Source organism: Piliocolobus tephrosceles, chromosome 5 (assembly GCF_002776525.5).
Source record: "Piliocolobus tephrosceles isolate RC106 chromosome 5, ASM277652v3, whole genome shotgun sequence".
NCBI lineage: Eukaryota > Metazoa > Chordata > Mammalia > Primates > Cercopithecidae > Piliocolobus > Piliocolobus tephrosceles.
This window is the reverse complement of record NC_045438.1, coordinates 54,174,791-54,189,939: the sequence shown is the minus strand read 5'-3', so window position 1 is coordinate 54,189,939 and position 15,149 is coordinate 54,174,791. Positions and strand designations below refer to the sequence as shown.

General features: G+C 39.7%; 1 protein-coding gene across 3 annotated transcripts; it reads left to right on the top strand.

Moving 5' to 3' along the window:
* The first annotated feature begins 1,445 nt into the window (after positions 1 to 1,445).
* Positions 1,446 to 15,083, top strand: FBXO5 (F-box protein 5). 3 transcript variants are annotated; one of them, XM_023206118.3, is made up of 5 exons: positions 1,446 to 2,069; positions 9,670 to 10,387; positions 12,252 to 12,342; positions 13,257 to 13,439; positions 14,292 to 15,083. In XM_023206118.3, exons 2-5 carry the CDS (start codon positions 9,708 to 9,710, stop codon positions 14,541 to 14,543), a joined length of 1,206 nt encoding a protein of 401 aa, XP_023061886.1. In that variant the 5' UTR covers positions 1,446 to 2,069; positions 9,670 to 9,707; the 3' UTR covers positions 14,544 to 15,083. The 3 variants fall into 3 exon arrangements, with proteins under 3 accessions (XP_023061886.1, XP_023061887.1, XP_023061885.1); XM_023206119.2 differs by having other exon boundaries at positions 1,446 to 2,167; XM_023206117.3 differs by having other exon boundaries at positions 1,446 to 2,446.
* The last annotated feature ends 66 nt before the right edge of the window (positions 15,084 to 15,149 follow it).

The following is a 15,149-nucleotide window of genomic DNA, read 5'->3' as shown; positions in this document are numbered from 1 at the left end:
AAAAATAATGTAATGAGAACCCTTGCTTGCTTCAAATTTTGTATTTCTGCCAGCATCTGAAAATAAAAGAGGTGAATACAGTTATCTCTAAGGTCAAATTGTGAAGTAATGTGAAATGTACTAAAACCAACCAGGGCTCCAGCAGACAGCGTTATAGGCTAGCACAGCATAAGCAGAAAGGACATGGACTTTTTGAATCCTGCAGACTGGCACTAGAATTTCTGCTTACTAGCTGTGTGGTTCTGGTAGCCACAGTGAGAATTAACTCAAACTGAGAAGCACAACCATTATACACTGAAAATAATGCTAACCTATTGTGAGAATGAAAGGCTAACATTTACATTATTTTTTACATAAAAAAGCTATTATAGTTTTAATATTCTATCAACAAATAACTACCTTGCCAAAATTCTTCCAACAACTAACCACTGCAATCAGAGGAAAGTCTAAACTCCACATGGAACACCCACAAGGATCCCACAGGATCTGGCTTCTGCCTACCTCTCTAACCTCATCTCCTCTCTTTCTTGCTAAGTTGTAGTCAGGCATTCCCTCTGCTTATTATTCCCTGTTTATTATGCAGCTCTGCATGGCCAGTTCAACACTCACATCCGGGTTCAAAGCCTCAGAAAGCGTCCTGACCATCCAAAATCCTTAACCTATACTAATCTGCATTCTCTGCCCCAATACATTATTTCATATCCTTTTTCGTGTTCTGAAATTGTTCACTGTCAACTTCTTTCCCATTGGTCTCTGTAAACTCCCTGAAGGACAGGACTTTGTCTTTTCAACCCTGAAGCTCCAGGACCTAGCCCCAGGGCCAGGCTAGGGTGAGGCAAGGAAGCACAGGCCTCAGGTGCATTTACGGGGATGAAAAAAATTTCAGTCATCAAGAGTGACACTATTTTAATGTAACATTTTTTGAATGGAAAAGACAAAAAACCCATAATGAACTAATTATCAAATTTTAGGTAGACAGGATCAACCCAGCACTTGTATGATTCATTCTAATCCTGGCCGCGCCACACAGGACTCGTCACTAACGGTACTGAACACTGACTACAGCCAAGAACTCACTCCGAGGCTGCAGAAAGGCACCAGAGGGAAACAGCAAACGAGGATTCGCCTTTTTGGAGTTCACATCCCGTTGCTTCACTGGGCTGTAGCCATAAAGCTGAGTTCAGGGAATGCACTGTCCTACTTAAGTGCATATTCAAATTGTGAAAAGTTGAGCATCACTAATACTCCGGTACACTTTCATACTGATGTCCATGCCAGCCATCACTAAAAACTCCCTTGGCCAGGGGGGTCCAGGGGGGACTTCTATTTATTCTTTTTTTGGGAGCAGGACTCCTACGCTTGGTCCTTGAAGGAAAGGAACAAAAACCCAGGAAAGCGTAAACCAAGTGTCTGAAGGGTGGTTGAAAATACAAATAAATGCGCTCGCAAGGAAGAAGTGCCTCGATCCCACCCTCGGCCCCGCCGGAAGGCCCTGGGAGACGCAGCCGCAGATCTCCCACAGCTGATGTCAGCCTGCCGCAGGGAGAGCCGCACAGCCTCTCTACGCGGCCCGCCCTCACCCAGCCCCGGGAAAAAAAATCGCGGGGAACCCCGGTGCGCAAGCGCCGACCCGCCAACTCTGCAGCCACAACCCGCCAAGGCGCCTGCGCAGAGACGTGGGTCAAGGGGAGGGGCGAATTAGGAGGGAGAGCGGAGCGCGCGCTTAAATCCTAGAGAGGCGGGCTAAGCTGGGCTTGGGGGAGGGTCCGTCTTCCGGAAAGTCTAGATTCCCGGACGAGCCGAGTTGCCGCTCACCGAACTGCCCTTCGAGAGATGATCGAAGAAAGTCGGCTACCATTTGTACCCATCGAAGATCTCCAGATGGAAGCCGGCGCTGAATTTGGGCTGAGATTAGGACTTGCAGGAGGCCGGTCCGGAAGACGGCGGAGGGAAGCTTGGCGGGCGCACGCATGCGTGGTAGGCCCTCCACACGTGTGGCTGGGCCGCGGCCTCCCCGCGCTCGGAGGTCCCGCCCCCGGCCGTAGCATCTTTCCGGGCGTGGGTAGCCGGTAAGCTGGAAGGGGGCTGGGCTTCGCGGCTCGGCCCCGCCTCGGCAGCGTCCAATTGGGCTCGGAAGAGGGCGCCCCCACCCACCGCCCTCCTATTGGTGCGTGCATGCGAGCGACGCGCCTCATTGGACCGCGCGGATTTAGGCACCAAATTCAAAGATTTTAAAAGTACCAGCTGGCGCCTTTTAAGAGATACAGGTCTGTGAAGCAGGCAGGTTGCTCAGCTTCTCCCGGAGCGGTTCCTCTACCTGAGGCGGACTCCACGTCGGCTGGCATGAGCCGGCGCCACTGCAGCTGCGCCCCACGGCCACCCCGCTGCTCCTGCAGCGCCAGCCCCAGCGCCGTGACAGCCGCCGGGCGCCCTCGACCCTCGGATAGTGAGTGAGGGGAGCGGGCGCGAGGGGGGCGCGCACGCCAGAGGGGTGCATGGGGAGGGCCGCAGCCTGAGGCCCTGACCCGACATCCCCCGGAGCCTGGGCGCGCGGCCACGCCACACGCCCGGCCTCCGGCGGCGGCGGCAGCGGTTCCTGGGTCCAGGAGGAGGGCGGCTGGGGATCTTGGGGAAGCCAGATGTGCAGGGGCCGGATGGCGGGCCGCGGGGTCCCGTCACCCACGCTGACCCTGGACTCCAACCCCCGGAGGTGCGGGTCGTGGCATCCCAGGGCGCCCTTTTTCCTTCTCGGAAGACCCACCAACCCCACCCTGCTTGAATAGGCGCCAAATGCCCCTCCCCTCCCCCACCCCGGGGCCCCCGGCGGTGACAGGGCTGCGAGCAGGCAGCCCCCAGGGCCTGACCAGGTGCTTCACCTTCGTCCCCCTGCGCCCCTTTTCTACATCTGCCCCGCACCCTCACAGCCAAAGGCAGTTTCCCCGATTTTTCGCGGTCCCAGCCTCACTGGCGGGCGCGGGATATTGCGCTCGCGGTTATCTCCCGCCTCCTCCGCGTGTCCTGCGCCCTGTGGGGCAGCCTCACCGATCTCTCAGGAGTTCTAGGGTCTCCCTCCCCCCTCCCGCCAAACGGAGTGGCCCCCCCCCCCCCCACCTCATTGGACCAGACTCAACTGGGACATCCAAACAAAAACGTTACTTTTCCCCATTTTTTTCTCCCTTTGCCCATTAACCCAGTCTCAGGGCCTGGAGTGGAAAGGGAAGAGTTTTTAAAAAGCAGTTTTTACTACAAACCTTGAATTTGTCCATAGTGTTAAGATGATTTTGTGAGAATCGAAGAATTGGTGACTTTTCCCCCATAACTCATGAAGAACTAGATAGTCCTTTATTTCAAAGCTTGTAGAGAATGGAAGGCACTCAAATGCTTATTTTTACCCTCTTTGTTGCTACCTCTAAATAAAATCCATATGCCCTTATTTTTACCTGAGAAATAACCCAAAATGAAAAAAATTAGCAATTCGGCATTGTACTATTTTGTAATGACTCTTTCATTAAAAAAGAGCTCTAGAAGTCTCAGGAGAAAAAAAAATGCTTAATGTTAATTTTAATAGACAGTATATTTCTAGAAGATCCTGGATCATCAGTCTACCATCGAAATTTTGAAGCTTGATGGCTTTATGAGGGTTTTTTTTTTCTTTTTTGATAACTCCATTTGTCTTTACTACCTTGCTCCTCAGAAAGAATTTACTGCCTGTTGGAATTTTTTCCCCAGTTTACAGATTTGAGAAGATGAAATTAAAAATACATATATGTTACCTCCAAATAGTTTTGAAAGTAGGCTTTTCTAAAATTTTCTCTTAAAGATTACTTTATGGTCACAAGCATTGGGCCTCTTAAACTCTTAAGGAATGGCCATGCCTAACGTTGACCACATGGTAGTTATCTGTAGGTATTAGAGACTGGAACTTAATTATTTTAGTTAACAGAAGAGTTACAAAGATCTTTAAGGACTGCGGCCTTATTTATGATATTTAATATGGAGGATCAGGTCTATATTGGAAAATTAAATGTAAAGTCAAACATTGTAAAATTTTCTTTTCTCTGTATGACTGGGCTGGGAGTCGGTAAATGAGAAGTTTAAACAATGCCATGTATGAGTCTTATTACAATCTGCACTTAGGGGAAAAGTAGGAATAGGACATTCCAAGTTCACAAAGCTAGTCAAAAGGTTAAGCCAGGATTTTCATTCAAACTTGGATCTGATTCTTAACTCTATACATTCTAATGGAAAAGTACGTGTTATTCTGAAATATATACTTCTTTGTGAAATGTGCTTTACTACTTTTAAATGTTAATGATTGGCAACGTAAGGAATATGAAGGGATTTGGCTTATGTGATTAAAAATAGATTGTATTGACTAGACCCTTGTGACAGGGACTTTACCTTGCATTTAGTCCTGTTTTATTGTCTTACTCCCATTTTATGGATGAGGAAACTGAGGTTTTTAAGCATTAATTTCATCAGTTTTCCATAACTCAGTAAATAGCACTATATCACCTTAGATACTCAAGCCTTAAACCCCAGGGTATTTTTTTACTCTCCATTTCTTCATATCCACATCTAGTAGATTAGCAGCAAGTTGACTTTACCCTCCTAAATAACAGACCTTGAATCTATGCAGTTATTTTCATTTCCGCTACAATCCTTCTAGTCTGAGTTTCCCACACTCTGTACTGCTGTGATAAACACTTCTAACTATGTTCTCTCTGCTTCTACTTTTACCTTCCTGCAATTCATTCTCCACAACTGCCAATGATCTTCTAAAAATGTAAACCAAACTTCTCTCCTCCACATAGGACCCAGCCTACCCCACAAATCTGCAGATCATTGTACCTCTTCAACTATAATTTTCAATAACCTCCCCCAACTCAGCCCTACAGATATTTCTCTTTATTGAGCACTCACATTTTTCCTTGTTTCCTATGTTTCCCACCATCTGGAACGCTTCCACTAGATTTCCATAAGGTGTTCAGATTTCAGAATGTCAGCTTTGCTAAAAGATCATCCCTAATTAGTATCTTTCTCTCCCCCTACCCTGTCACTGAGTGGATGTTGGATAAATAAGTGAAATGGTTCAACTGAACTCTTAGCCCTCAACTGTTTAATTCAAGAGGTTATGAAGCCATATAATATTTTCTGTCTTTCTGGATAATAAGTTAATTATATGAATACTTCACATATTTCCCAAATTTGGCCTGGTCATTGGAAAACACTTAGCTAGTTAAAAGGAATGGATTTAACCTTTTGCAAACAGTTGCTTCAGCTTCCTTTTTTATAAAACATCATGCTATGCTAATCTGTTTCTTCTGCAGTATTGTTATGGAAATGAAAAATACATTAATTTCACGTTTTAAAATTAAATCAACAAACCAACATCCAGATTTCACTTTCATTTAATACCTTTCTCCAAAGAAAAAAAAAAGGAAACCAGAGTTCCTTGGAGAAATGACTGATTCTAGGGCTGGAACAGGGAAATTAGAAGATGCGCTTAGAGCGTCTTGTAGTCCCAGAAAGTAAGGGATGTTCAAAACACAAAATGATTTAAGTATGTGAAATGGACACCAATGTCAACTGAAAGAGCTCACAATAGCAAACGCTGGAACAATTTGAGCAATACATTAAGTGGTATTGGATTATAACCCAAAGTCTATGAGTTTATACTGATATAAATGATTGGTAGTATGAATAAATAGGAGATTCATGGACAAATCTGCTGTACAGAAGAATTCCAAATGATTTATAAATTTACTCCTTTAAGTGTGAGGTGTGCATAGTAACTTCCAAAAAGTTTCAAATGGAAAAAGAACAAAAAGGAGTAACTTTACATTTGGAGCAAGCTCAGAAATACTACCTCAGCCAAGTCATCAAGGTTAACATCAGTTCAAATCATAGCACCTTACCTCTGTGGCCTAAAAACCCACAGCCCCAGACTAAGACTGAGAAAAACTTGGCAAATCCTAATTGTGGAATAGGCTACAAAATAACCAGTATTTCTCAGAATTGTCAAGGTAATTATTAACAAGGAAATTGTCATAGTCAAGAGGAGTCTGAGGAGATATGACTAAATGTAATGTATCCTGGATAAGGCCCTGGAACAGTAAAAAGACTTTAGGTAGAAACCACAGCAGTCCACATAAAATAGGGATTTTAGTTAATAATGCAGCAATATTGGTTAATTTGTTGTGACATGCATTCATGTTAGTAATATAAGTTGAGCAATGGGGGTACAGGAATTCTGCACTATTCTTGCAACTTTTCTGTAAATTCAGAATAAGTTTATTAAAATTCTTTTAAAATACCAAACCTTTTCTTTCTTTTTTCTTTTTTAAGACAGGGTTTCCCTCTGTCTTCCAGGCTGGAATGCAGTGGTATGATCACAACTCCCTGCAGCCTCAACCTCCCAGGCTCAAACAATTCTCCCGCCTCAACCTCCCTAGTAGTTGGGACCGCAGGTGCATGCCACCATGCCCAGCTAGTTTCTTTTTTTAATTTTTATACAGATGGAGTCTCTTTATGTTGCCTAGACTGGTCTGAACACCTGAGCTCAAGCAATCTCCCAATCCCAGCCTCCCAAAGTGTTGGGATTATAGGCATGAGCCACTGCACCTGACCTAAATACTAAATCTAATTATTCATGTGAAAATATATGTTGTTGCAAGAGGAATGTGGTAGTCCTTTTAACTCCTTAAGTTAATTTCGTGAGGAAGAGTACAGATTCTAATGTTGGTATTAGCCAACAAAAAAAATGGGAAACACATTTTTATATCATATGTCTTCATTGTGTCAGGCACTGCTATTTGCTTGGATTTTGTCATAAGCAGTAACAGTCATGTCTGGCCTTTAAGGAACTTAAAAGTACTTTTAAAAATTTCAATTTGGTAGTGCTTTAAAGTAGGGTTTGATGAGGTCTGAAAAGTTCCCTCAAAAAAAAAAAAAAGAAGAAGCTCTCCATGAGTAATGGATTAGAAGCTAAATAGGCAAAGGAAGTGGAAAAGATATTCTAAGCAGGGAAAGGCATAAGGTACAAAGCCCCTGGGATGGAAAGGTCATTGTTACTAAGGACTGAAAAGGGCCAGCTCACATGAGAAAAAAATGTACACATTTTTTTCTTTAGTACCTTAAGTGCGCTTGCACCATAAATTCTGGCTTTTCTGTCATTTTTATAAACAGTATAAATGTTATTCATTAGATCTGTTTTTCCAGAGCACCTCATTATAATGAGGAAGAGAAATCTGCCTCATTTAATTAACTACCTGTATTGGGCAAACTAAGCTACACTTCAGTGTGCTCAATTGTAAAAATAACAATTCCCCATCCTACCTCAAAAGGTTTGTAAGCATTGGAAATTGCAAACTTCTAAACAAATTTAAAGTATTTGCATCATTATTAGCTCTAATTTTAAAGAACTGTCCATATTCAAAGAACAGTGTTGAATGAAAGAGGTTCTATAGGACAACCTCCCAGTAACTGTTCTAAAGACAGCAGAAAGAGAATGACTTTGAATTCCTGAAGTATTTTCAGGTCTTTTTGGTTTAGGCAGCTAAACAAAGCAGAGCGTGCCTTCATAAGTGGCTTCTGCTTTCTTATCCTCTCATGTAAATTGTGGTCATCTATAAATCAAACCTAATTCTTTAGTTGATTTGAGGCAAATCAACTAAAGCAATCTCTTGGCATTTTTTACTTTTCCTCTGAATGAAAGTAAACCACTCAGAATCATTTGTTCTAGATTTAGGGTTAATTAGGGAGCTAGAATTTGTATATTCTTTATTTTTTATGCAGCTCAACTCTTAATTTTATGTTTAGTGGGATCCTGGAGCACATACTATGTATCTTTCACTGTATTAACATTGGGAATTTATAAGCAGTTTCTCTCTACAAGTTACTTTCTATGAAAGTATCCATTTGTACTTTGAGTTGAAAAGTTTTGCTCTACGTAAAAAATGGTTAAATTTAATGTGAACACATTACCAATATTTAGTGCAGACTAAGCATACTGATGCTATATACATTTACTTACAGGATAAATTGTTAGCTATATATGATTGGCTTGTGTGGGGATGGTAGATGGGGCACATTTTAACCTGGCATTTAATATTCAGGCTCATGTCCGCATTGTTTCCCTACTCTTATTCTCTGCCTTCAACAATGCTAAACAGTTTCTGAACTCATCTACCATATTCCTTCCCAGCATTGTGCCATTGCTCAAATTGTGAATGCCCTTACCAGGCCACTGTTGCCTGACAATCCTAATCACTTTTTAGAGTTGTGGTTCTCAACTGAAGAATAGAGGAAATTTTGCAGCTGGCCTTTTCCCCTCCCCAATATTTGGCAATAACTGGTAACTGGAGACATTGCATATTGGGAGTGGGGGCTGCCCTTGGTGTCTAATGGGTAAAGACTGCTTAACATCCTACAATGCACAGGACAACCCCTGAGAACAAAGAAGCATTCACTGCAAAATGTAGCACAGGGATGGTGAAACCTTTCTTTAAAGCTATCTTAAGACGCTGCCTGCTCCATTGTGTCTTAACTGATTTCTTAGGTCCTGAGGGTTGGAGCAGGGTGGTAATAAAACTCTGAACAAGTCTTTCCTTTTTTTCTATTTATCATTAATAGCAAGTTTATCTTAAGTTATTTAAAGCAATTGAACAGTAATTTACACCTGCTGCCCTACCACTCATATTTTTAAATCTGGTTAATTGATTTGAGTGTCATTCTTTTCTTATTTACCAACTCTTACTGTTGATTGATAGCAGAACTATTCATTCTTACGGTGGAATGTCTTTGTTCAGTGATTAAAAGACAGCAGTTTCCAGCACATATTAGAGAAGATACAGGGAGATGTCCCTGTACTTGAGTTTACTATCCAGTAAGGTAGACAAACGCTTTAAATATATTAGAAGGTCACCAAGAGCACCCATCAGAATAAAACTTGGAGATAAGAGCTGTGGGAATTCAGGTAGACTTTAATTTATAGTTGTTTAAATGTGTTATTAGTTCTTTTCTCCACGCTACCTATAGATTTCTTGATTAGTTATTTTAAGGCTTGCAATCATTGCTAATGGTGAAATACAAAATTTTTATTATTTTTATCAAGATTATTCCCACCCTTATACATTGTCCTCCTGTACTAATCTTAACCATTTTTGCTGTCAATGGCTTGGGTTGTGCTTAAGTCAAAGAGAACCATAATGTCATTTAAGACCAAGGAATAAACACTGAATCTAAAAGTATTTGTGGTTACTTTAAGGATAACTTTGACCATAGAGCCTACTCTTTTGATACATCACATTTCCTCATTTGTTCCATAAACACAGATGTTTATTATATAGCCCCTTTTTCCACTATTATTTACTCAATCAGTTATAGATAACAGTCAGATGTTACAGCCATCCAAAAGCAGTCTGTTCTGAAATGCCTTCTCAGGAATAATATAATTTGTATATACTTACAAGATTTAAGTAATATTTTCACATATTGTTGTCATATCAATAATTAAACTTGAATAACATCACAGCTGTTTAAGCAAGTACATGTAGACAATACCTAACGCTGAGAGATTGCAAAGTAATCTTTGTATATCCCAATTTAAGAAGTAGGGATGTGTGGAAATTTTGCCATTAAGATGTAAATGTTATGTTCTTTTTATAGGTTGTAAAGAAGAAGAAAGTTCTACCCTTTCTGTCAAAATGAAGTGTGATTTTAATTGTAACCATGTTCATTCTGGACTTAAACTGGTAAAACCTGATGACATTGGAAGACTAGTTTCCTACACCCCTGCATATTTGGAAGGTTCCTGTAAAGACTGCATTAAAGACTATGAAAGGCTGTCATGTATTGGGTCACCGATTGTGAGCCCTAGGATTGTAGAACTTGAAACTGAAAGCAAGCCCTTGCATAACAAGGAAAATCAACATGTGCAACAAACACTTAATAGTACAAATGAAATAGAAGCACTAGAGACCAGTAAACTTTATGAAGACAGTGGCTATTCCTCATTTTCTCAACAAAGTGGCCTCAGTGAACATGAAGAAGGTAGCCTTCTGGAGGAAAATTTCAGTGACAGTCCCCAATCCTGCCTGCTACAAATACAAAGCCCAGACCAATATCCCAACAAAAACTTGCTGCCAGTTCTTCATTTTGAAAAAGTGGTTTGTTCAACATTAAAAAAGAATGCAAAACGAAATCCTAAAGTAGATCGGGAGATGTTGAAGGAAATTATAGCCAGAGGAAATTTTAGACTGCAGAATATAATTGGCAGAAAAATGGGACTAGAATGTGTAGATATTCTCAGTGAACTCTTTCGAAGGGGACTCAGACATCTCTTGGCAACTATTTTAGCACAACTCAGTGATATGGACTTAATCAAGTAAGTACTGTTTTGAATATACATGTTAGCATAATCCACTGAACATTGCTATTAGTGGCTCAGTACCACCAGCTCATGCAAAGGCTGTTGTACAGGTTGAGTGTCCCTCATCTGATATGCTTGGGACCAGAAGGATTTCAGATGTTTTTCGAATTTTGGAATATTTGTATTATACCCTACAGGTTAAACAGTTGAATATCCCTAATCCGAAATCCAAAAGTGCTCCAATGTGCATTTCCTTTGAGCATCATGTCAGCATTCAGAAGTTTTCAGATTTTTGGATTAGAAATGCTCAACCTGTTGTAGGTAGCCTTACAATGTTGTTTAATTGCAGTAATGACTTTTGCTGGTGTTTTGCTACCTGTGTGCCACTAAGATGAAAGCAAACTTTAGAATTATGCATTTAACCTAGTCATTTCAAATTTTATATTCATGCTATTTCAAAACTGTTTCTGTTGGATTAGGATCTTTGTTCCTTTTAGTTTTGACATTTCTAATATGTAAGTTACATCTTTGGGGCTTAACTATAAAACAGCCTAGTTCCAGTCTACATGTCTAATAGGCATTATGACTTGTCACACCAGAAAGTATGAAGTAATTTTTGTTCTTTCTAAGCCATTTTTTGGTGGTAGGGCTCTCCTAGGTTTGATAGTCATGAAAATATGAAGATCCACAAATAGGGATTTGTGATTTATTATTATTATTATTATTATTATTATTATGTATTTATTTATTTTGAGACAGGGTTTCAGTCCCGTCACCCAGGCTGGAGTGCAATGGTGCAATCTTGGCTTGTTGCAACCTCCGCCTCCCAGGCTCTGTTTATGACGATTTCTTAGAAACCTTGTGCTAACCACCATTTCTTTCTCAATCTACCAAGGAAAATCACTTAGTCAAATAACTTTGAGAATTAAGGTGATTATGCAGACTAAAAGATTATGCAGACTAGAATTAGATAGGACTCAACTGGGGTTGGGATTTTTTTGTTTGGCTTTTTGAAAAATTATCTGGAGATAACTCTTTGCAAGTATGAGTTTACACTGGTCTTTATGAAACAAGAGCTAAAGCAAAACAGATATAAACAGCTTCTTGGGTGTTTTTTTGTTTTTTGAGACGGAGTCTCGCCCTGTCACCAGGCTGGAGTGCAGTGGCGTGATCTCAGCTCACTGCAACCTCTGCCTTCCGGGCTCAAGCGATTCTCCTGCCTCAGCCTTCTGAGTAGCTGGCACTACAGGCACGTGCCACCATGCCCAGCTAATTTTTGTATTTTTAGTAGACACGGGGTTTCATTGTGTTGGACAGGATGGTCTCTCAATCTCTTGACCTTGTGATCTGCCCGCTTTGGCCTTCCAAGGTGCTGGGATTACAGGCATGAGCCTAAACAGCTTGAGGGACAATCAAATCAGTATCACAGATTCTACTTTTTCTGTTAACATAGTGAGTTTCTAAAGTTGGTTTCTAATAGCGGTCTGCCTAGAGTACTTTGAAATTTGTCTATTACTTTTACCAGATAGCTAACATGGTATCATATATATATAAATATACACATACACACACACACACACACAATGGTAGCTACTATTTGATGTTTGCAGATATTGTGAAAAAATACTGTACAAAGCAGTGGTTCTTAAGCCTCAATACACTTAGAATTACTTGATGAGGAGGGAGTTTTTTAAAAATACAGAGCCCTGAGCTCCATTTTAGACCAGTTAAAACCGCCAGGCAATTGTAATGTGGTCAGGTTTGAGAAGCACTACTAATAATGTAAATACCTTTTGCACTGCTAATGTTTTTCTACTGTATTCATCTTAGCTCTTTGTGATGCTTTAATTATTTCATTTATGATACTTTACTTTTCCAGTGTGTCTAAAGTGAGCATAACTTGGAAGAAGATCCTAGAAGATGATAAGGGAGCATTCCAGTTGTACAGTAAAGCAATACAAAGAGTTACCGTAAGTTTGCAGATGATGTTTTTAGTTAAAAATGCACTGCTAGTACTCTTCTAGAAATAGAGGGAAAAAAAAAACAGGTAATCTGGAAACCCTTCTTTACATTCATAAAGTATTTCAGCCTTATACTAGAACTTAGAAACCACATTCAAAAATAAAGAAATCTCAACTCAATCATTTATTTCTCAGATTCTTCCTAGAAATAGAATGTCTAAAGTAACAAAGGGAGAAGTACTCAATTCTCAGATAGAGTTGACCATTAGTCAATCTTAGTTGCCAGTTGTTTGTATGTGTATTTTATAACTTTTGGAAAATTTAGAAAAGCTGTTTTACTTTTTAGGTATTAAGTACCATATAGACTCTGCATTTAAAGTGATTTCTCACAGTTTTGGTTCACAGTTTCTGTCAATAAGTTAGGGTTGATATGCATGAGTATTTAGGTATTGCTTTGTTTAAGTACGTGCAGGTAAATTGCATGTAGAGATAAGTCTCGATAACTCTCTTACATAATCTTGTCATTTCTTTTTTTTTTTTTTTTTTTTTGAGACGGAGTCTCTCTGTCGCCCAGGCTGGAGTGCAGTGGCCGGATCTCAGCTCATTGGAAGCTCCGCCTCCCGGGTTTACGCCATTCTCCTGCCTCAGCCTCCCAAGTAGCTGGGACTACAGGCGTCTGCCACCTTGCCCGGCTAATTTTTGTTATGTGTTTAGTAGAGACGGGGTTTCACCGTGTTAGCCAGGATAGTCTCGATCTCCTGACCTCGTGATCCGCCCATCTCGGCCTCCCAAAGTGCTGGGATTACAGGCTTGAGCCACCGCACCTGGCCATCATTTCTTTTATATACAAACAAAAATGTCTCATTGTTGAGGATACAGGAAATAATTTCTAAGTTCTATTAAAACTTTTTTTTTTTAATTAGGAAAACAACAATAAATTTTCACCACATGCATCAACCAGAGAATATGTTATGTTCAGAACCCCACTGGCTTCTGTTCAGAAATCAGCAGCCCAGACTTCTCTCAAAAAAGATGCTCAAACCAAGGTATCCAATCAAGGTGATCAGAAAGGTTCTACTTATAGTCGACACAATGAATTCTCTGAGGTAATTTTTTGTCTAATCATAAATCTTAAAACATAAGGGATTTAGAGTAAGAAATGTAAAAGAACTTTCAAGGTCAAAATGTAACTTGGCTCTAGATAATAACTAGGTTAATCTCTGACATTAAGAAACCTGATATTGGTGATCATTTAAATTTAATTGTAGTATAATTAGAACTATTAAAGATTTCATTAGTGTCCTCTTCATTTCACTCACAATAATGTGGAAAACAAAAGAAACATGAAATTAGGAAAGTACACAGAAATGTATTTCTATGAATATTAGGTACTGCTTGGCATTGTTTATGAAAGTTCAGTGATTTTGGGTTCTAATTTAGAAACACTGAGGAAATAATGAAAAACCTAGATTTCTTATAAAAGTACTCAATACTACATTTTGCAGTTTCCGCCTTTAAGAACTGAGGAAGAGAGTTAAGTGGAAAAAGGCAAGCTTTCTGAACTTGAAGGGCCTCAGATCAGTGAGTGATGTGTGCTAAAAGTTCTACTCACTTGTAGATAACTTTGCAAGCTTAATTTAGATAACTTACCAAAATTATAGAATATTTTCTGATTCACATTGATCAGTAAATGTAAATTCTACATAACAAAACTAGTCTTAAATTTTATACCATAATGAGTAATGCAACATACAAATTTATTCAGAAAGTATTTATTGAGCATCTGCTATCAGGTACTACATAGATAAAACTTAGGGCAGTAGTTATCATATGTGTGACAGTGATATTTCATACATGTATTGGGGAAGGTGCAAGGGTGTCCTTCTTGGGTTTTACTAATTAAAGTACATGTAATCCTTGCTGAAATTTGTTTATAGTTTTTTTTTTTTTCTTTTTAGGTTGCCAAGACTTTGAAAAAGAACGAAAGCCTCAAAGCCTGTGTTCGCTGTAATTCACCTGCAAAATATGATTGCTATTTACAACGGGCAACCTGCAAACGAGAAGGCTGTGGATTTGATTATTGTACGAGGTGTCTCTGTAATTACCATACTACTAAAGACTGTTCAGATGGCAAGCTCCTCAAAGCCAGTTGTAAAATAGGTCCCCTGCCTGGTACAAAGAAAAGCAAAAAGAATTTACGAAGATTGTGATCTCTTATTAAATCAATTGTTACTGATCACGAATGTTAGTTAGAAAATGTTAGGTTTTAACTTAAAAAAAATTGTATTGTGATTTTCAATTTTATGTTGAAATCAGTGTAGTATCCTGAGGTTTTTTCCCCGCAGAGGGTAAAGAGGATAGACAACCTCTTAAACTATTTTTACAATTTAATGAGAAAAAGTTTAAAATTCTCAATACAAATCAAACAATTTAAATATTAAGTCTGGTTTTCCATCTGTTAGCATTTCAGACATTTTATACTCATCTTACTCAATTGATACCAATAGAAATATCAACTTCTGGAGTCTATTAAATGTTTTGTCACCTTTCTAAAGCTTTTTTTGTGTGTATATTTCCCAAGAAAGTATCCTTTGTAAAAACATGCTTGTTTTCCTTATTTCTGAAATCTGTTTTAATATTTTTGTAGACATGTAAATATTTCTGTATTTTTTATATGTCAAAGAAAATGTCTTTTGTATGTACATACAAAAATAAATTTTGCTAAATAAAATTGTTATAAGCTTAATGTATACCTTTTATAAACATTGTAATCCTGGAAACAACTGAATTAGGAAGCTGCAGTAAGTAGACTGCGT